The 22793-nt window shown below is 41.1% G+C and overlaps 1 protein-coding gene across 14 annotated transcripts in view; it reads right to left on the bottom strand.

Moving 5' to 3' along the window:
* The window catches only part of LDB2 (LIM domain binding 2), a 373064-nt gene that overhangs the window by 204209 nt on the left and 146062 nt on the right, over positions 1-22793 (bottom strand). For all 14 annotated transcript variants that reach the window (XM_036921059.2, XM_036921058.2, XM_036921057.2 and 11 more), the window contains exon 2: positions 22607-22709. In XM_036921059.2, the coding sequence (XP_036776954.2) occupies positions 22607-22709 (103 nt within the window). The remainder of the gene's footprint in view (positions 1-22606; positions 22710-22793) is intronic.

Here is a 22793-nt window from a genome sequence, read left to right on the forward strand (position 1 = left end):
CAAAGAAAAGAGTGTGCTGGGTTCACAGTGGGACTCCAGGAGGCATTTGTTGAACTAGAGCAAAATGAAATGGAGTGGAGTGGAACAGAATAGGTTGAAATAGAAGGAAATGGAATTGACTAGATGGAATGGAATTAAAATACTTGGCCAACTCTACAGCTGACACAAGCCTATTCCAATTTCTGGCATATAAATTCACTTATTGCTATCGACTGAATTGTGCCCCCCAAAATTCATATGTTGAAGCCCTAACCATCAGTGTGATGATACTTGGAGATGGGGCCTTTGGGAGGCAGTAAAGATTAGAAGAGGTCACAAGGACAGGGTCCTCATAATGGGATTCGTGCCCTAATAAGAAGAGGCACCCACATCTTGCCTGCCTCCGTCTCCTATTGCATGTGCACAAAGAGGAGGTCATGTGAGCACATGGCAAGATTGGCAACCTACAAACCAGGAACCAGTCATCCAGAACCCTGACCTAGGGTTCTCCAGCCTCCAGAACTGGGAGGACATAAACTCTTTGTACTTTGTTATGGCAGCCTGAGCAGAATAATATACTCACACTTTCCTACAAGGCCTTTGGGGGCCACCACAGCCTGCTTCAGTTTCCAGATGCCTTGGTCTGGCTTGGCCTAGGCTGTCTTTAACTGGGAACATCCTTTGGGGATATTTTTTGCCTATATGGGTCTGCCTGCTCAACATTCTAAAGCAGTCAGTTGAGGAAAGCAAACCAATACAAATCCAAAACTATCTGAGGCAAATCCAACTCCTCTTTCAAAATCCACCCAGTTGCCCTTTCAAACTGTGCGTGAGAGTCCTAGAATGTCCCCCCAGGAATTCAGAGGCCTTGCCTTGAGAAGCAGATCTGTTCCTTCAAAGCAATTTTGCATAAACAATTTAGCCTATCAATCTCGAGTTGCTCAGATTCCAATCCCACTGATTATGGATTAGAACCTGCTGCACAGAGGAAAAATGTCTGTCTTCCTAAAGAACCATTGTTCCCAGACACCCAGCTTTATGACTTTCACCTCCCGGCATTTTCATTGCCTTTGTACAGGAGCTTGGGACTTGATTGGGGCTTTCTTTTATACATGCAAATTCAATTATTACTTAGGCACTTCAATACATCCTAAAATGGTAAAGGACAATACTGGGGCACTCAAAATAACAATACCTTCCTTTTTATCCCCTGCCGAGCTCCAAATGTTACTTCATTACTGTGGATTTGAGCACAAAGCTCTTTGCCACCAAAGCTTCTATTCCAGAGCCCAAGGAACCTGCAAATGCTGTATAATGTATGATTATGAACCTACATCAAGCAAATCACAGTGGCTCAGTATACTGTTTTTCTACTAATTCAGTCTCTCATTAATAACCTTAATTATTATGCACGAATAGAATAGGATTTATATAGCGCAGGAACCTGAAATTGCCGTGGCAAACTCATTAGCATCTCCAGCTAGAGTTCTATACAGAAGCCAAATTGGAAAATGTGAGAAACTGTCTAGTACAGAAAGTTGTATTTTGATAGGAGAAAGCTGGAATGGTTTTCTCTTCCGTTTGGACAAAAAAACACATCTGAAGTATCAGCCGTTAGGGACCAGCCCTGGGGAGGGGCAGGTGGAGTGGGATGCATTCTGCCCTGAAAATGGGTTTCACAAGAAAGCAAAACCAATGTAAGTTAAAAATGAACACAGCACTTAGGAAACCAAATCATGCAAATCCATCCACTTCCTACCTAGCTACTGCTTCTTTACACTGGCTGACTCTTAAAGGTTGGGGAGAGTGGCAGAGGGGGTGTTTGTGACCTGCTGGGTTAGCTGCAGAGGTTACACAGATCACAGTCAGGAATCAAGCCTTGACCAGAACCAGACACACATTTTTCAAAACCCCAGAACAAAAACAACAAGGACAAGCGTCAAACTCGGGCCCCCTCTGAGATGGAGTGTTCAGTGGGAATGTAACAGCACAACAAAAACCCTCCAATATCAAATGAGGCTGCCTGTTACCTGGATATAGTTTATTTTTCTACCTTTAATAATAATGCAAGGCAAGAATAAAGAGGGATTTAATCCAATCCCATCACTCATGGATATAGGGCATATTGGAATGGCATAAAATTTAAACCTGGGGAAGATGATTCGAGCAGCATAATTTAGATGGATTTTAACAAATATCCAATTACTGTATGGGAATACTTGGCATTGGATTCTTGAGCAGCTCTGGAAGTTCTCCTGACAAATACAATGTGCACAAATTCAGTCTAGGAATTGGTCTTGGAATTAGGAATCTGGCAGCCGACAGAGCCAGCAAATGACTCTGGGTCATGAAATCCAACATTTACAATTCAGGGTTTAATACATCTGCCTCCTAGGGAAGCTTTGGGATATAACGAAATAATGAAAGAGAAGGCCATGTGGAAACAGCACTCGCTAAAAACTTATCTGAGGGGCACCCGCGAATCCAGGATTTGCTCATTTTCCAGTAACCCACAAACAGGATGAATGTAGCCTTATGGCGTGGCAGGCATGTACGAATACTGTGTTCTGATGAGAGGTTTTATGCTGTCTTTATTATCGTACACAAACTACCCAGTCACCAAGGCAATAATTAACTTCATTTTGATGTTGCCTAATTACCATGTTTACTTTTCACACTATCATCACATGTTGGCCTATTTCTTTAAAATATTGTTATTAGTGGTAACAGATAAGATAAATAAGAATCTCAACACTTGGGAGAGGTGAAAATGCCGAAGATAATACGTTTTTCGGTGGGGGAGGCAGCCTGGCACAGCGAGAAAACAACAGGGTTTGGATTCAGGACAAAACAAAACAGCAATCTGAGTTCAAAGCATGACTTGGCCTTAGTTTTCACATCTGAAAAATGAGAATAATAACACTTCCCTTTCTAGCATTATCCAGTGGGTTAGAGAGATGAGATGTTTTCTGTGATATTCCTAACCTAGTTTGTAGCACACAGCAGGTTCTCCTTAAATGGCTGTAATGATAATGACAGTGGCTAACAAAAATGCTAGTTATGTCGGCCTTTAGAGCAAGATGCTTGAAAGCCCCATACACTGAGGCAATTTATCCCATGACTACATATTTAATCATGCTGGTTACTAAGTAAATGAACAAACAAGGGAGAATGAATGAAAATTTAAGGAACATCCCTCTCAGAGGACAACATTACTAATCATGAAAAAGTTTAGAAGTTGGATCTCTGATCCCTAGAACAGTGCCTGGTGCTCAGAATTTGTTGCAGCGAATAAAACAAAACTTGGTTTTTTAAATTCCCAGAGGAACACTGTTGCACTGATCATGGCCATTACCTAACCTTGCAGCTTCACCTCATCCTACATGGAAATGTTCATCTGCACGCGGCCCTCTCCTGACCAAACCCCTCCCCTCCCTCTGCTATCCTGGCCCTCCCTCCTCTCCCCACCTCCTCTTCTCTGTATTTCTCTTCAGTCCTTTTGAGAGAAGAGAACTCATCCGTGGAGCTGGACTATAGGAAGGTGCGGGCACTGTGCCAGAGCCTCCAGGCAGCAGCCCGTGTTGTCCAGCGACACCAGCCGTGGCAGGAGGAGGCAGCCCCAGCTTCCGGCTTCTGGTCCACAGTTCCTTCTCTTGTCGCACTCTCTGCATCCCTGAATCTTGGTTCTGGGCAAGAATGGTCCCCTCTATCCACCTTCTCCCTTTGGCTCTCAGGCTCATACATTTCAGACTCCAACACACCTGCCTCATTCACCTGAGTGCATTTTTCTCTACTTTCTATTCCTCTCAGAGGACTACCAAAAAAAAAAGCAATCAAATAAAAATCTTTACAAATAGGAAATATAATACTCAGCACACAGTATTCCTGAGTTTGTCCCCTCAAAAAACAAAATTCAATCTTTACATTGTCTCTCTGCCTACATTTTTAAGAGGCTCTGTTCACCCTTAACTTTGACTTGCCTCTTTTCTCTAATACCTAATGCAATGTAATATTTCTGCCGTATTTTGAAATGCGCAGAGCACTGAACAGGATGGGGTGTTAATGCCTTCAGTAGAAAACAATGGAGAAACACTGAACATAGGGGAGACTGGACAAGTCACAGAATCTTCTTGGATGCATAATATTAAACTCTGCAGGTTTGGAAATATAATCTATACCAAACCTTCAAATTCTGAAGTGTTGACAGTTTATTCTTCAGTTTGTTTTTTTAAACCTCTAGAATTTGCCTCCTTTTGCTCTTAGACAGTAACATGAAATGTGGCAGAAATTCCCATCAACAAAGACCTCCACATGAAAAGATCTACCAAATATTTAAATTTAAAAAAACATAAAAATGGTTCTTACCTGAGGTCTTAATTTTTACTTAATTCCCTCAAAATCAGAATTTAAAAATATTCATGTTAAACACTTTATGCTTGGAGTTACTTTTAAATATAAATATTGACCATGCAGATTTTTTTAATGTGTAAATACAGTGAGAATAGAAATATTTAAAAGGTATTTTTTGTAATAATAACCAGTGCTTCTAAGTGTACAGGAAAATGGACTTTCTTACATATTGTTGATAAGAGTTCAAATTGACTCAAACTTTAAGGATCAAAACTTGGCCGCATCTACTAAAAGTCTTTAAATATAACAATATTTTAAAAATTCTATATTACTTTTATCCAGCAATGTTTCTTTTGTGAGTTTATTCTAAGGAAAAAACTAGTTTTGTTCACAAAGATTTAGTGATGGGATATTCATTAAAATGCAATGAATGATAGTATAAAAAAATTAAAACAGACTAAATAGTCCATGACAGGAGATGAGTTAATTTTATGAAGCTCATTCATAATTACACAGGCACTTCAAGAGAGAACATTAAAGAAAATTTTATGACAAAAAATGCTGATTATATATTAAGTGCAGATAAGGACAGCTTGTAAACAGTGCGTACCGTAGTTCTAATTGTGTAAAGAAAAGTATTTGAACCTGGAAAACAGAGCTTAGAAGTATATAAACCAAATACTAATTGTCTATGAGCTATGGATAAGTTCTATTTTCCTTTTCTCTCTTTTTTTTTTCTTTTCTCTGTTCTTTTAAATTATCTTTAGTGAACATATATTGCTTGTTTATTTGTTTGTTTCACAATTTACATACCTTAAGGAAGGGACTTACCTTTCCTGGTCATTCAGTAATACTCAGACAGCCAGTTCCTATATTCATTTAAATGAGTTTGTTTTAATCCCAGATCACATTCAATTTAGCATAGTAGTGAAGTTCATTAGTTAAGGCGACAGGTAGAGAGTCAAGCACAAGATTTAAAGGCCCGACCAATAACACCAATACCTGAGTCAGTCAGCTGTTTGTGAGGGATCCATAAATGGGACACCACTCAGGCAGAGTCGCAGGGAAACAAAGTTGAGGGATTTCACTAGCTCTGTCACTGGATACACCGCTGTCACTTACCTACCATCCCACCACCAAGGAGGGTACAACTTTCATCAATGTTGAGGCCAAAATAATGACAATATGGTTATATTCCTAAAAATGAAGAGGAGGAAGATAAAGAGGTGTGCTCAATGATAAAACATTCAAAGAGCTTTGAACACTGGAAATTATTTCTTTCTGTAGCCTTCACATGATGCATTGTCCAAGACTAGAAGCTATCACCTAGCCTGATGACTTGATGTTTATTCCTTATGGTACATAAAGTTCATCTGTATTTTGCTGCACAAAATCCAGATTTACTTACAACAAATGGGAAGAGACACTTTGCTTTTGCAGAGTCTATGAAAACTTTCAAGGCTACCGGAGGTGTCCTCAGAGGGAAGTGAAAATCTGGTTCATATGTATTAAGTACAAGGAGACAGAGAACATTTGGCAAATTAATGAACAAATGTTAGGAGTGTTAAGTGTAGAATGAATGAATATGTGAATAGATGAAATAACATTTGCTGTCCCATATTGAATAAATTCTCATCGTGGATTGTTTACCCATGATTTATGCAAATCTTCTCAATTCAGGCTGGTTGATATTTCTAGTAATTTGGGATCCTTTGATAAAGGGGGCAATTAAAAATTCTGGACCCAATTCTTCTAAATCAGAAAATCCTTATCATTTTGGAATACCTGTCCCGGAATCTCTGTGAGAGAAGAAGAAATTAAAAGCTAATTTAAATAAAAGAGAAAGAGACTGGAAGAGAGAGAATGCCTTCCAAGTCTTCCAAGTAAAACTTTTAACTGGGCCTGTCTTTAATTAAACCAATCGGGCACTCTCAAAATAACCTCCCTTCTGTAGCTTGAATGTTGACCATCCTATCAATTTCTGAAACTCCTTTTGATGATATAAATAAATTTTCTTTTGTAGATAATTTTTTGGAGAAGGAGCAGATAGCAAGTACAAAGCACAAAAAAGGGTACACGATTGTGATGTTAAAATACACCAAAGCAACTTATTTTTCAATAAAATAGATTGTATTTTATATCTGATTTCAAATTTTTATACTTTAAAAAATCATAATTAAAATGCATTGTAAAAGCATGTGTTCATTTGTTGGATTATATGATGGCAATTCTTTGAACATGAAATAAAGGAATCATGTGATAACATGATTCAATCTGTATGATTAATGGAAATAAAAAATAAAAATTTTAAACTTGGAATGGGAGATGGGAAATGAGATACCACAGGTTTTATTAGAAGACCTCAATAAATATTTGGTTTGGTGTTATTAGCACTAAACTACAACATTTTCTATTTGAAAGAAATCAGCTTTATTTTTGATTCTCTAGGAGACAGTGTCCATCATTTCTTCCCCTGGCAGATGCCCAGCTATTTAAATTCTTTCATCTTACTGTGTTTGGTTATATCCCCAGCTTACACTGCCCTATACTGGCCACTGGTGAGCCTTGGAGGTTTATAGGTGTCCATCACGATGCATTCTCTGGTAACAGTTGCTTAGCTACATCACAAATCTTTTGTTCTTTGCCTATGGATCAATCCCACCAGGCCTCCAATACTGTGAGCTGTTCTTTTGATTGTCTCTCCATATCCCTCACCTTTCCTGCTGCTAAAATCAGTATGCCAGGTACTAACTCATGAACCTTCTACATCAGTTTGATTTTTGTCTCATGTGATACTTGTCTAAGATAAATCATGCATTTCTGGGGCATATCAACTCCACAGGCTTCTCTGTTCCATTGGAAAACTGTGTTCTGGATGACCTTTTATTGATACATACGAGTATGTGTTTTCCTTCTACACTAAACGGTGTCTACAATAAGACACCATTATTCTGTCTTAAAGCCTTAACTCTGTCCTACAGGCATATCCATTCATAGTTTGACAGACTTTCTAGTCCTAATGACTACTTAGAATATCTTCTTAATATAATCCATATATCTTATTTATACTTAAAAATCTTATCTTTCATATCAGAAATGTAACTTTCAGTAACGAGCCCAAAATGCATAGCATAGCTCAGAAATATACGACTCTCCCAACCAGAAATGCTACTTGTGGACCTAAATTAAGCCCTTTAAAAAATGCATTAACTTTCTCAAGTAATCAGAACAAAAAACATAATTTGATCATTGATAGTAGTTACAATCAAGTTCTTCAAATTCTATTTTAGTTTTGATTCAGTTACACAGAATTATGGGACTTTTTTCATTTCCAGGATGGTGAGCTCTGCCTCACAATGGGAGGTAGACCACTTCATTTTAGAAAACTGTTTTTTGAAAGATCTTCCTTTTAAAGCATGACAGTCTGTCAACATGTTACTCCCATCATTTTCAACTAGTTCTAGTTTATTCATTCAGCAAATATTATCCAGTGCCAATGGCACCATCAGGTGAAGTATTAGGTAGTGGAGATGAAGAGATGAAAAGACTCTAATCACTGTCTGAGGACACCTCCAGTGAGGTCCCGGCTGAGCACCGCATAAACCGGTAGCCATGAACCATGAGCGCTGTGCCGTAGCAGATGCGTGTGCCCTGTGTGCCGAGCCCAGAGGGAAGGCAGCAACTAATCCTCAGGAGAGACCGAGAGAGACAAGTGGGCTGTGAAGAACGAGAACTGATACACCAGGTAGAAAAGACAAGGAAAGCATGCCGGCTGATTCTATCCCAAATCTAAAACTTCTTCTGCTGGGCTGCCCGCCAGACACATGACAACTCTTGCGTTCACTTTAATTTGTCACTTCTCCCAGGGACATTAATTTCCCAAATTTTCTCACCCTTTGTAACTTCCTCAGAGAGGTTTAGTTTCACTCCCTTTCACTGCCAACTCTGTCGAGATTGTTTGAAGCCCCAGTTTGCTCTCATGGCAGCCCATATACTTTTGCTCATAGAGCTTACTACAATGGAAGTTAATGACTCATGAGTGTCTCTTTATTTTATTGGCTCTCTAGCTGTTGAGAATCTAAAAGTCTAATCATCCAGAGTTATCTAGAGTCGAGAGTCTAGATTATTAATTTCCTGAGGGCAGGGCCCATGGCGGTCTCATTTCCTCATGGGAAAAAAAAGCAGACGGAAGGGGACAGAGGGGCGCAGTGCCAGTCTGCTGGATGGTCACCTGAGGGAGTAAGTGTGCCATTTCTCACGCTAGGCGGTTTGGGGTCTTTTACCTACAACAAGCTCCAGCTGGCTTTATAGAATTGAACCCGTATTTCTAGACTTTGTCCATTCTACTTCTGGATAGAAGGGAGAGGCCTGAAGAGAATGACATTTTATAAATCACAGAAGCCCAGGACTTGTAATTCTCTGTCAGAAAGTGGGGAGAAGAAACAACTTTTTTGAGAACCTCAGGGTGACCACAGAGGTTTGGAGTCCCACAAACAAAGGGCATGGGGCCAGGCCACACTCTTCCCTAACTGACTAGGCAGTACCTTACAAAGCAGGGGACATTCACGGCATCAGGCAGTCCTCATCCCATTTTCTGTATGTTTCATGTGCTCAAAACCCAACAGTCTCTTAAAAATCATGGAGTAATTCCTTAAAAACTAGTTCCAGCCAAACCAAACCATGAACCATTTGCCCCAAATACCTTCCTTGCCTCCCTGTATGCTTTCCCCTCTTTCTTCCTCATTGCCCCCTGCCTCACTTCTACCTCCACAAACCTGAATTCTACCCATTGTCGCTGCCATGCCTCCCAAGCTCCCAGCAGGAAATAACCTCTCTTTTGGGGCTCCACAGGGCACTTTAACCTTGTGTGGTAACACTTCTCTGGAAGTCTTGTATCATAACTGCACTGTTCTCATGTCCCTGGCATGTGGAATGCTAGGGTGGTGCCCATGATTCCTACCCCCTGGTATATAAGCCCTGAATAATCGCTTCTCCTTGGGTGCACACAGGACTTGGGACTATAATGGGATATCACTCCATGATTAGATTATAATATATGGCAGAGGGATTGTGCTGATGTAAATACACTACCAAAAGGGAGGTTGCTGTCAGGGTGGGCTCCACTAATCAGGCGAGTCTCAATGTCAGAGAGATTGAAGGGAGAGAAAGACTCTTCCGTTGGCTTGGAAAGAACAAACTGCCATGCTATGCAGGGGGCCTGGGAACAGCAGGAGACCTCTAGGAGCTGAAAACAGTCTCTAGTTGACAGCAAGCAAGAAGGTGGGAACTTGCATCCTAAAACTGCAAGAAGCTGAATTCTGTCAACACCGCTGAACCTCGCTTGGTATGGCAGTCCCAACCTAGCCCTTGATTTCAGCCCTGGGAAACCCTGGGCAGGGGAAGCAGTTAACCAGTGCTTAGATTCCTGACACATAGAAAATGTGGAACAATAAATGTGGGTTGTTTTCAGGCTCAGTTGGTGGTAATGTGATATGCTGCAGTAAAAAACTCAAACACCTATCAGACAGGTTGCTTCTAATTTTTTTGCACATCATCAAATTCAGTGGATTTAGTGATACGTCCCACTACACTTGGCTCTGAAAGATGTTAAAGATGATTTAAAGAACAAAATTAAATAAATCTGGTCCCTAGAAACCCAGTTACTCCTAGACTATATCCAATAAAAAAGGAGTGCAGAAGTGTTAACTGGTCACTAAGTAGAGTCTTGTGTTCTATAAAAAATCTGGAGACAAGACTGAATCCAGGCTCTATCACTAACTAGCTGGATCATCTTGAGCAAATCAAAGCCAAGTGAACTTGGTATGATATCTATAAATAAACACTGTAATAGCTACTACTTGTCGATAAACTCCCATGTATCAGGGACCATTGTATCAAATGCAAACACCACTGTATCACTGCCAGATAAACATTATGTTGACTTTACAGGTGAAAACAGTGAGGTACACAGAGATTAGGCATCATAACCAAGGTCATGTGGTCACTGTGGGACAAGGCCATATTTGAAGCTTGTCTGTCTCACAGGACTGGGCTACCTGCCTTTAAAGTTGGGGTCACTATAAAGTCCTCTCTAATCCCATCATCCTGGAAATGCAGACAGAGTGTGCAATTCCCACAGACCACGGCAAGGAGAAGCCACTACTCGCCCCCCTCAGAAGTGAGTCACCTCAGGGTATCTGGCAGCCCCCACGTGCCCAGGCTGAGACAAAGACAGAGACCCAAGGCCCAGGGCACAGAGACTGTCCAGATTTAAGAACACGTTTACTTAGAACAACAGAAAGAAAGTCAAGCATGAACTTGCTGAGCTTCAGAGACGTTTTCAGGGCCCACTTGGGAATAAGCATAAATCTTCAAATTTATCCAAAGTTTAGCAAATTTGCAATGACAAATGTAACAGTTCCTCTACATCGAAGTTCATCTCTTGGCAGCTTTGGAGGCTTGGAGAAAATGCCAGCAACAAGGCTTGGAAGGAAATAAATCTTTAGATTCCCTGAAAACATAGATAGTTATTGTGGAAGACATATGGAGGATTTCATACTGCACTGAAAAGAAAATTTATAAATGTCAGCTTTGTGGCAGCAATGTTGGAGGGACTTAAGCCATCCACACTTAACTATGATGAGAAAAATGTGCTGGGGGTGTACATTTGCAATTAGGAGCTCCTTATTCTTAACCTGTGCTGTTTCTCAGAGGAGGGGATGGGGAGGAAGGAGGCCAGGCTCCAGAATCCAAAACAAGAGATTAGATTTTTTTTCATCCAAACTGGTAACATTTAAAGATTCTCTACTGATTAAAAAAGCTGCTGTGAGGTGGGATGGTAAAGGGGGTCACAATACAGACACCTCTGGGGGCCTCACTTTTTTCATCTCTAAATGCAAACGGTCCATATGACACCTACTCCCAGGCTCGTGGCGAGGATGGAATGAGGTACTGCCATCCAGTCCCTCTCAGAAAATATCACAACCAAGGGCCTCCTCTGTACCCCTATCGGGCAGGTGCAGAGGCTGTGCAGAAGACATAGTCTTCTCCCACCATGAGCTTACAGATGGTCCTCAGATAGACTGCAAAGCATTACCAGAATACTTGTCAATCCAGGAGGTTTTTATTGGACACATCTGAAAAACACCAAGACAATAATCCACTAAGTATCTTTTTTTTTTTTTTGCAAATTATGCTATCATACCAAGAATGATTTTTCTTGGGACTAAAAATTGGAATCTGCAATTGTGTCTCTTTTTAGACAAAACCATAGCTAATACTGGAGGGTCTTGGGTTTTTGGGTTTTATGGGTTTTCTTTCCTTTCTAAAGGGAAAGGAGTTATACATAGGATTGCAATTAAAAACCTGGGAAAGTAGGAAAAGAAATGGTATCAGATGCATTCCTTGTTTCCCTGGGGATGGGTCATCTTCCCTTTCCTTCCAGAAGACTCAGCATGGAGATCATGCCAATTAGATAGTGCCAACAGGTTGGCAACAAAGCCCAGAGCTAAGAATGGGAAGAACACAGTGCAAACACCAACTGTCAAGAGATGCAACAGGACCTCAGGAAAGGTACTACTAACATCTAATGAGAAATAGACAACTTCTTAGAACTTTCATAATGAATGCTGATGAGGTAATGCTGAAGATGGACCTAGATTTAATAAATCTTTTAATATTTCCACAGCTGGGGCTGCATGAGGCTGGTGGACCATTTTCTTAAATAAGGTACGGTGCTGGTCTGACATTAGTTTAACAAGGTAATTATCAAGTGAAAAATAGCTGCCACACTATTGTGAACCTGAATAACAAGTCTCATAATTACTGGTTTTGAGCCCATCTTTTTAAAAAAATAATAGAGCCCTAAGTACTAGAGCATTTTATAGGAAATACATTTGGGTACAGTGTCTAGAAGCATGGAGAACTATTAAGGATATAATTAGCCATTTATATAATCAGTCAAACACTGTTTATCATGTCTCATAGTCCTACTGAAGAGAAGCAAATAAACATGGGAACATTATTTTATGCAGGCAACCTTGAAAAAGTTGATTATTATTAATTTTTCCTTAACGTTTTGAAGTTGAACTTTCATAAATGCCTCAGTTGAAAACTGAGTAAGTGTTCTTGACTTTATCAAATGCTAGTACTACTTCACCTATATGATATGACAAACATTTCCAGAGGAAATTTTACATGGGCAAATATGCCTCTCAGGTAACTGACTTGGATTTTGGGGGCATTTTAAAAGCTTTTACTACTTTTGAAAGACACACACCAATAGTCATCCTTTCACTGAGAGCCATCTCAAGTGGTTGGTTTTTCTCTGGAATATGAGAGTAACGCTGAGATGCCATGTGGCTCTGGGAGGAAATTGGCTCCTGAGCATCACTGACTAGACTCACCTCAAAATGAGATTCTGGAGAATTCTTGCATTTTCATTGTTCAGTGTAACAACCCATCCTGGCATAGCAAGTTATGCATTTTTCAAAGTGAAACAAAGACAAACAATCAAATTACAAATAAGACTATTCAAAGCCAGGACTATGAAAGACACCTGTATTTATAGAAAATCTGTTCAAATAATGTAAAGCTGTATTTTATCAGATAATATGGAAAGCGTGTCTCGTGAAAAGGGAGTGGCTTGATCACCACACTCCCAGGTGACCATACTTTCTTCTACAAATTTTCAAAATGATTATTAGTGTCAATTGTTGTCAGTTTCAAGTCCTCCTGACTTATTGAAAAGCCAAAGACACATGTTGCACTAGGGAAGTTTTCATCAAAGAGTAGATTAAAGAGAGAACCAGTTGGGGGGGGACCAACTTCATAAAATTAAACAAGCACACCATAGTGCTTGTGTGAAGCTGATTCTCTTGGAATGAATAATAAAAACAGAATACACGAAGACACCAGATTGTGTAAGCTCTTGAATTCAAATACGCCAGGATGACTACCTTGATTAAATAATAAATAATGAGACACACCCTGATGGGTGATTTCATAGCGGACCCATTACATTCTTAATGAAATCCACTAAGTATTGCTTAATACAATTGTAGAAGAACATTAATTTAACACAATTGCAACATATGCTTTCTTTTACTCTATCTGCATAAATAAGGTGCATTCACAACCTCTCTGAAAAAGATACAAAAGGAGAGTTAAGCCATACATTGGCTTGCAGAGAAGATGCCTTAGATCAGTTCAGCCCTCTAAACAAAAATATCACCAACCAGTATTACACAAAAGAAACACTGCATACATCTCAGCTTAACACTGAATTTTCAAAATGCTTTTTGTTAGAAAATGATACCAATGTTACATTTGGATATAGAGTCTAAAAATACGGTGGTGAGCATTATTAAGGAAATGTTCATTACAAAAGGCAGAGGGCACTTATATGAAAAGATCTAGCTACACTCTGCTAATATTCGAAGCCTAGAAGCAATAGCTAACTCGATCTTCAGCTCCTCATCTTCTTATTGCCAGGGCATGGAAGTGACACCTGGAAAGTTCTTGAGAATGCTTCAGTAAATAGGTGTTTCAACTGAAATTTATGTACAGTAAGATCCATTTGATAAGAAGATCCATGTTACCAGTTAACCTAGTTAACCATGGCTGAGGACTAGTTAGTCTATGAAATTTGATGACACAGTTGGATTTACCATGAGGCTGGCAGACTAACTATGTGGTGATATGCTCTACCAACCCAAGCCCACCAAAGGAAAAAAAAAAATCAGTCTTCGTGTTGCTGGTTGGGTAGATGTGGTTGTAGTTTGGTGTTGAAAATGTGAGTCTCAAGTCCTAGTTCGGTTTGTGGATAAATTTCCAAATTGCCCCACGACATTTCTTTTACTCTATAATACAAAATAAGTTGCTACAGCTTAAAATTGTGATGGTAGGAATTCATTAAAACATGGGGAAAAGCCTATATGCAACAATGTGCCTGTGAGCTAAACATTCAGATGCCTTGGGTCAGATCTGTACTATTTGTACCAGGGCTATGTCATTCGGTCCACAGATACTGACTGCAGACCTTATATTTGCAAGGCATTGCGGTAGTGTTTGTCAGGGCGTTAGGAAACGAAGGGTTTTAGAAGTTAGAGAGACGTCCTTGCCAGCCCGAGTCTTTTCCACCGGAAGCAGGCTTGATCACCACCTTCTCAATGTCCCATTATATTTTGCTTGCCCTGCTTTTGCTGTGGTGATGCCGTTGCATTAGAGGTGACGGTTTATGTATCTCTCTCTCTCTCCTTATCCTGTAAGCTTCTTTAGGAGATGCTCTATGCGGGTTTGCTCAGAGCCTGCCCAAATGCTGATCAATTACAGGAGGCCTGCAATATGGACTTTGGATTTAAATTCAGGCAGGCTTCACCTTGTAGCCCACCCCACCCTCTGCTGCCCTTTCATTCTTTAGGTGGGGCTCATGAGTACAGCTGCTGAACATAAACAGAGGCAGGACCTCTGTGAAAAACAGGACCATCAAAAAATCTCTTAGAGTTTTTTTCCAAATAATGTATCATGCTCACACCCTATTATAGCTGCTCTGGAATTGTCAAGATTTCATATCTGAATGGAAATTGGGATCCTTCAGGAAGGGCTGCCAGATTTAAGAAAGAAAAACACAGGATGCCCAGCTAACTTTTAATTTTAGATGTAGCAACAAATACTACTGTAGTATAATTATCCCCCAAGTATTGCATTTGTATTCTTACATTTTATCTAGCATCCCTATATTCAAGAAGTGAATAAACTGGAGGTAAGAGTGTCAGGTGAGATGTTTGTTAATAATTTTCTGTTGTGCAAAACAGTTATCATCTCCAGCCCTCAGACAATAAGTGCCAGTAGCACCATCTGTCATTGTGATAATGAAAAATTTTGGCACATTCGTCCTGTTACCCATGAATGAGTAGGGCCATCTTGGTTTGAGAACCTTAGGGAGGTGTAGGAAAGGAATATACTTCGTGAGACCAAGTGCCAAGAAACGCATGTGCCAGGATCCCATAAATATCTTAGTCACACAGAGACTAAAAAACCTACACAACATCCATTTCCAGTTTGGTACCTCCTTTGATACCCAGCTAAGCTTTTAAGGGCAGTCACAGGTCCAACTTGCTCAAGCTTGGATATTTGTTTGACCATGAATTTTAACCCCAGGAGGAAAGATCCAATGATTATCCCAGATTTCTTAACTGCTTGACTTACAAAGGGAAACTTAAAAGTAACCAAATCCTAAATATCAATTATAAATATGATGATAATTATACTTCAACTTGTATAACTCTTCAATTTTATTCAGAGTACTTTTCTGTCCATTATCTCATGTGATCATTAGTGTGGTATTTATTAGCCATGAGAGAATGGAATGTCTGCTCCATCTATTGTTATGGCCAATTTGCAACTCTTGGTATTATCAATTTGAAACCACAGATGGGAAGAGATTCATTCTCCTTTTACCCCTTCAGAAGTTTTTAATCCAGACGTCTGTCAGTTCATCTATCAGGCAGGCCTTCTCTCAAGCCTTTTCTATAACCAGTTCAAGATTTTATATTTTGTCACAAGAATACTTTCTTTTTGAGCTACTTAGTTGATTATGTCAACTTAAGGTAGGAGTTTTAAATAAAATGAAATCAAGGGTACATAGAAAGAAGTGTGATGAGCTGCCTTCCTCTCAAGCACGGTCTGCCCCACTATGACAATGAGTAGCAAGAGTTCAGTGAGTTCTGAATGAATGAATCAGTGAGTAAGTGCAGGAAGAAATGAATTTCAGATGAAAATCCACTTTAGTCCTAACTTTATTCCAAATCTTGCCAGTCTAATAAAGACTGCTGTTTAAAAGGGTCATGCAATAAAATCACAACTTCAGAGGCTATAGCCACCCAGAAACCATTTAGTTCAGCTCCATGCAAAGGAAAGCATTTTCCAGTCATCTGAGACAGAGACATCTAAGTCATTATGCATCGAAAATGCCACAATCATTCAGTAACGAACCATCAAAGGCTACTCTGAGGAGGCACATTCTCTGAAATAACTTTTTAAATGCAACCAAAGTCCATTTCCTGTCATCCGTTCCTCAGCAAATAAGACATAAGCCCAAAAGTGCCTAGTACAGTGGCTGGCACTCAATTACTACACCAACAGCTCGTTGCTCTCTGAGCAAAATAGGGGATGGAAACCTCACCCTCTGTTGGACAGGTGTCATAATTGCAATAGTTTGGGACTGGTTGTTTAAATGACCATATTCCACTGATATCAGTTCTTCTCCCAGTTGGTCATTACATTATTAAGGTTTCTGTATAGAAAGAAGATATGTCTGACTTGGCTTTACCCAAATTCAGAGTTTTTCCTCTTTGGTGCCAAGTAACCGAATGACTAATGGAAACTATCCTGTATTTTAATTCCAAATGACTGACACATTATAGGTTTAACTCCTTCTCTTAGTCATTCAACCATTCATTCACTCACTCAGTAAGCATTTCTTGTGTGCTTTCCAGACTAAGCTGAGGTGACATGCCATGTAATCTTCACAAGTACTCAATGATGGTAGCCTTATCACCTTGATGTTACATATGAAGAAACTGAGGCTGACAGCTTAAGCAACATGCCTAACGTCACATCGCATGTCTGGCACCATGCGGCTACGGCAGAGCAATGACTCATGGTGCTTCGAAGTCTGTGATTTTGAGCTCTGTTTCCATAAAAGAAAGAAAAAAAAAAAAAGAATGAGTAAATTCCAGAGGAATGAAGTTACTTTACAGAGGAAGAGCTCCAGGATTAGCTGGCACATGTCACTTGAGGAAACTCAGGTCTTCAAGCATGGCCAGGCGAACCTGCACCTTTCCAGATCTCAGGTGGGCTCTAGAGATGTGTTATTCATAGAAAAGATGCCACGCACATATTCCGTCCTTGGAAACCCCTGCCCCCCATGTGCTTCAGTGCACATTTTCACGTAACTTTAAAAAAATGGCCACATTGATGCCACAGCTGTTAAGTATGGTGTCAAAATGCATGCATATTCAAGGAGTGATTTTCCCAGAAGTACAATTTTAATCGTGGGACATGATATTAGAGAGAGAGAAAAGGAGAGTGAGGTGGAGGGGCAACGCAGTCAGGATTTCTATACATCAAGCCCCATAGAAGGACAGCTGCACGAGGTGAACCTATGAAAAGCAGGAGGAAAATAGTAACCAGAGATGGTGAAGCTACTCAGGCCTCATAGAATTTCTCTACCTTAGGGGGACACTTTCAAATACACAGCACATAGAAACACACGGTACAAGACAAAATTGAAGAACTTCATCAGTATTGCAATGCTATCAGAACTTTCAGGAAAAAGGTGGGGGGAAGGAAAATGTAAAAGAGAAACAGCGAGTGTGGAAATGACTCCACAGAGGGGTTGATTAGCCATTCTTTAAACTATCTAATGGGACCTGACAGAGGATAAGGGAAGAAAATAATGGCACCAAGAGCAATGACATGTCCTAAAACAACTTCCTTTTTTGGGGAGAGTGAATGGTCCCTTGGCAGCTACAGAGGAAAAGAAACATCTTTGGCTAATGTGACTATGTAGGTGGGCATTCCTGTCAGAAATCCTCATTCTAGACAGACTGTGGAAGTCCAGATGAAATGACAAGTGCTTGAGAGCAAATTACTAGGACCCACCAACCCCAAACAGTAGTTAAAGGATTAATGACAATTCTATCTGAATTGTTCTGGATCTCAATTTAGAGGCAGCACTGGAATTCAATTAAATAGCAGCTATTTATGGTGCATTTTTAAGGTGCTAGAAACTCTGCTAAGAACTTTACATGCATCGTCTCATAAAGTCCTCACTTTTCGGAAGAGGCCATTTACCCTTAGAAAGTGACTTACACCAAATCACATAGATGGTAAAAGACAAAACTGGGCTTGAACCCCTGCCTGAACCACACAGCTTTCCCTAAAAAGCAGGCCAATGGGCAGTCCCCTGAAACAAGATGGCATTCTAGTAGTTACATCATTTTTCACCCTAATTTCCAAAGCAATGCCAACCTACACATGGTTTAGTGTTTGGTGCCATTAGCCCACCAAAGTACAGAGCCCCACACATACTCATCACCCTTTCCATCCATTTCCTTCCTTCTGCACATAACCCACTTACCAGTGATGACACTAGGTTTCTGCAGTTGAAAGAGCAGGTAGTTTGTTCAATGCTGCATTTCAGCAGAAGCTGCACATCAGAGAGGTTGCATGGGCTCCCAGCTGACCAGCTAACGTCTGTGCCAAGCTCTGCACACTGAGCACACTTGAAAAGCACTTGCCAAATGGCAAGCTTCTCCAGTGGACAGAAGCTATAGTGATGCCAAGGTTGTGCATTATCATTAATAATAGTCAGTGCTGACTATACTATGCTTCAAATGGTTTGAGACCCTTTGACTGTATTATCTTACTGAATTTTCACCATAATCCAGTGGTGGTAGCATTATACCCATTTTACAGGTGAGGAAATGGAAGCACTGTTTACCAGTCAAAGCATGGGTCAAAATCCAAGAGTGTTTGCACCTAACCCTAGTGCCTTTTCTGCTACAAGGCGCAATGTCCAGCCTCACCAATACCATGCAAATGAGAACTTTCCCCACGCATCTCTACCTGCAGAGAAATATTTCCTGATCAAATTTGGAACCACATACTTCCTGTAGATGAAGAACACGGCAACACGGACCTGGACATGGATATGAACTGGGTCTCCTGTGGGGGTTACCAGTACCTTTACCCAAAGGGTGTTTGTGATGGCCACAAGGAGAGAGACTACTATGGGGCACAGTTCTGCTACATGCTCAGAAAAGGTGAAGAAGGAAATCAATACTTGCTTGAAGCCATCAGTGAGTGACCCACCTAGGGCTGTCAGCTTCTGCACAAGACAGCCAAGGAAAGGAGCGCACCACACCGGACTTAGAATTGTAAGTAAGCCCGCAGAGGGCTTTGAGAAGCCCGTTCCTCTGCGTCCCTTGCCTCCTGTGTCAAATAAGACACAGTAGTTACTTGTGTTCCTGGAAATGTGTGAACTGACAAATCCATTTCTTTCTCCTTAGCTTTGGGATGATGTAGGGATAGGATGCGGGGAGGGGAGGAAGGGTGCCCCGACGTCGACATAGGAGTCAGTCAACCTGAGGCCCAGTGACTCACCAGCTGGGGCTCTCTGGACCAAGTTTCTATTTTTAGAAAAGATGCTTTTCAACTCTAAGGGTCTTTAGCCACTGACATACTGACAGAAAGGGCATTGCCTATCTCTGACCTCTTCCCAACTTGAGATTCCACCTAACCTAAGGAGCAAACTACCTCCCTGGAACTTCCAACTTCTCCCCTCTTCCTGATGCTCTGCAAGCAAGGGCAGGGGTACACAGTGCAATTTCTAGCATGGCCCAGCAAACTCGTCCACACCAACCTCTCCCCAGTCTTCCAGGAGGCCTTCACCTGGCCCACTCATGTCCTGCCTGGGGACGGGCTGCTCCCCCATCAGGAGAGTGAAGAGCTTAGGGACTGGAGTGGGTGGTGCTACACAACCAGTACTGAGGAACTTTCTGAAAGGAAGTGCAATACATTTCTTAAATAGTTATATCGCTGGTTGCCCCCTCTTCCTTAAAGGAGATCACACGGTACCCCAGAGCTCATCTGAAGGCCAGCAGAGCACTGGGGGTCAGGTTCTTCCCACTTAAGAAAAATTCAGTGATCTTGGTAAAGGGATCACCAACTTTCTGTTTGGTGATAGAAACTTCTTCATTATATCCATTCATTCATTCAATCATTTATTCAACCAATATTTGTTGACTATCTATTATGTGCAAGTCCCCATATTAATCTGAGAATTTAGCAGTAAATCAAAAAAGCCACTGTTCACATGGAAATATCATTGTAATAGGGGGTGATGGACAACAAAGAAATAAGCAAACGCATATTACAGGATGTACGGTAGCTTAGAGAGAAGATATTTTATAGCCAGAGGGTCAAACCCTCTAAAGACAGAGAGGAGAAGGGAGAAGGAAACTTTTTTTTTTCTGGTAAGGGCTAAATAAACCTCATCTGGAATATTTCTTGGTAGCTAGAATGAATGTAATTTGGGGAAAAAAATTATATATACAACTATAAGAGCCAAATCTTTTTTTCTTCCTCAGAACTGCAAAGTTCTCAGAAACCTGGGAGGTCTCAAGGAAAAGCTGTAGCCTGCAGCTCAGTGCTAGCAGGTGTTTTCCAAGCATAGCACAGAGGGCCTGGACCCCGAATGGGTTAAGGTGGCAGTGACTGAGCTCAGCGCACAGCAAATACACCGCACTTCGGGCGTTCTAAGCGCGCTTCATCTTTCTGTCTGCCGTCCAGGGCTGTCAATCAGCTGTCACTCGTGCCCACATCAGCAGCATGTGCACATCACCAGGCTGTCAGCAAAGCAGCCGATGAGACTCGGCTCCAGCCTGTCAATCATCTTTGTTTCTCTTTTCCACTTGGGAAATATTTTGGCTCAGAGAAACAAAGAAACCTGGGCAAGAATGGCTCCTCATCAGGCATTTACTCCTGTACATGGACATAAGATCTTAAATAGATGCTGCTCATGCCTCTCCCTGAAGTGGTGCTGGGGTGGCGGGGAGGGAGGAGTGGACAGAAGGAAGATGGAGACTCTGTGTTATTAGTATAGGCTTCCAAATGGTAATTCTAGTTCTCTGAGCAGACCTGATGGATTCACAAACCAAAAAACAGCACAGGAACATAAAACAATGATAACATGGTTATCTGCGCCTATGCCTCAGAAAAAAATAAGAAGGTTGGGAGGATGGATAACCACTTGGTTCAAAATTATTCATCATTGATCAGGCAGGCTTTGGGGGAGAGAGTAATTGTTGGATTGCTGAGTTAATTTATCTCCCAGGGGCTTCTGAAACTGCAGCTTCTGCACCCGCCTATCCTGCTTTCTCTGGCTGGAGGCTGTTCCCACACACAGGAAAGCAGATCAGCTCCTCAGGACACCCACGAAGTGGTTTTGCCAATACCTGCACCGGAGGTCATCATGCTGAGTGTAAAGACACACCACAATAGCCCGGTGTCTGGTGTACTAGCTGCCCTTCACCCAAATATTTATTAGAACTACCCCATGCCCTTCAAAGCCCACAATGAACAAATCTAGAGACATGCTCCTGGCAATGAGTTCCAATTAGGCAGCAAATCCACGTTGTCCTGCTCTCCCCCATTTGCCACCAGTGCAAAATCACCATGCATATGTTAGCATAATTAATCAACTCACCAACAACAGATCCAAATACTACTAAGTTGTGTAAAGTCCTTTAAAATTAAAAATATAAACTGTTGTTGTATCTGAGTGGTTCCAAGATAAATTCAGCAACCATCAGATCTTCTAATCCTGTTTACCAAGAACCTTATTATCTGTCAACTGCTCAATGTTCGGGACTGACGTCGTCATACATACTATGGTGGGTTCCATCATCATGTCCGTGTCTGTGACATTTGGGATTTTTTACCCTCTGACAGATCCTTTCATACATGCAACACTGATTTCTGAAAACACATCTCTCTCTGATTTAACTGGACATTAATTGCTTTTGTGCTGATGTATCTATGCCTCTCGGTCTTGCAGCACAACTAGAAAATCTGAGCTCTGACAAGTTGGCTGAACCTAATCAGCACAGATCAGCTGCTACCCAAGGGGCCACAGGCAGTGATTTGAGGATCTTTACAGAGTTATCACTCGCCGGAAAGACAAGGAGCTATAATTCTGTCAACACTAACCCCAAACTGTATGTTCCACACAGCTGTGGCCTCCCCCGCCCCTGAGAAAAGATAGCACTTGTCAAATACCTGAGATAATTGATAAGAGGGAATTAGAAGGATGTGGCTGACACAGGGACTGTGAGGATTTTTTTTTTTTAAAGGAAACTTCGGAAGCAGAACATTGAGTGTGAAGTGGCAGCTGTCAAGGATAAAAGAGGGTCCCAGGGAAGACATGGAAACGCTCCAGAATTCAGCTCCCACTTATCACTGGTGACTGGGTCCGTCTCTGCCTGGCTCTCTAAACAGGTAAGTGCCCAAACATCCTACGGCTTGAAGGAAATCTCTCCCAGCCGACTCGGGCTGCCACCCGGTCACAATGCCTTGATCAGAAGCAAGAACATCATCACGAGTGGAGGTATTATTGTCAGGCTGTCAGCACTGTGCTATTCTCTGAAGACCCCTGTGGTTTTCTTACAGGCGCAAAAAGAGGGAACATTAGAAAAATAAACTTCTTTCTTACTGTATCGCTTTGGTCCATCTTCCAAACAAAATGAAAGGGTTAATGTGGCGTCATCTTCAAAAAACTCAGTGGCAAATGCATCCCACCAGAGGTTGTCGCTATCCTGCAAAGAGACAGATCATTTATTTAACAGGCAAGAGCAGCAAGTGTCTCAAAGAGGAAAAGAAAAGGGATAAGAAAGAAAAAT

Source organism: Manis pentadactyla, chromosome 5 (assembly GCF_030020395.1).
Source record: "Manis pentadactyla isolate mManPen7 chromosome 5, mManPen7.hap1, whole genome shotgun sequence".
Classification (NCBI taxonomy): Eukaryota; Metazoa; Chordata; class Mammalia; order Pholidota; family Manidae; genus Manis; species Manis pentadactyla.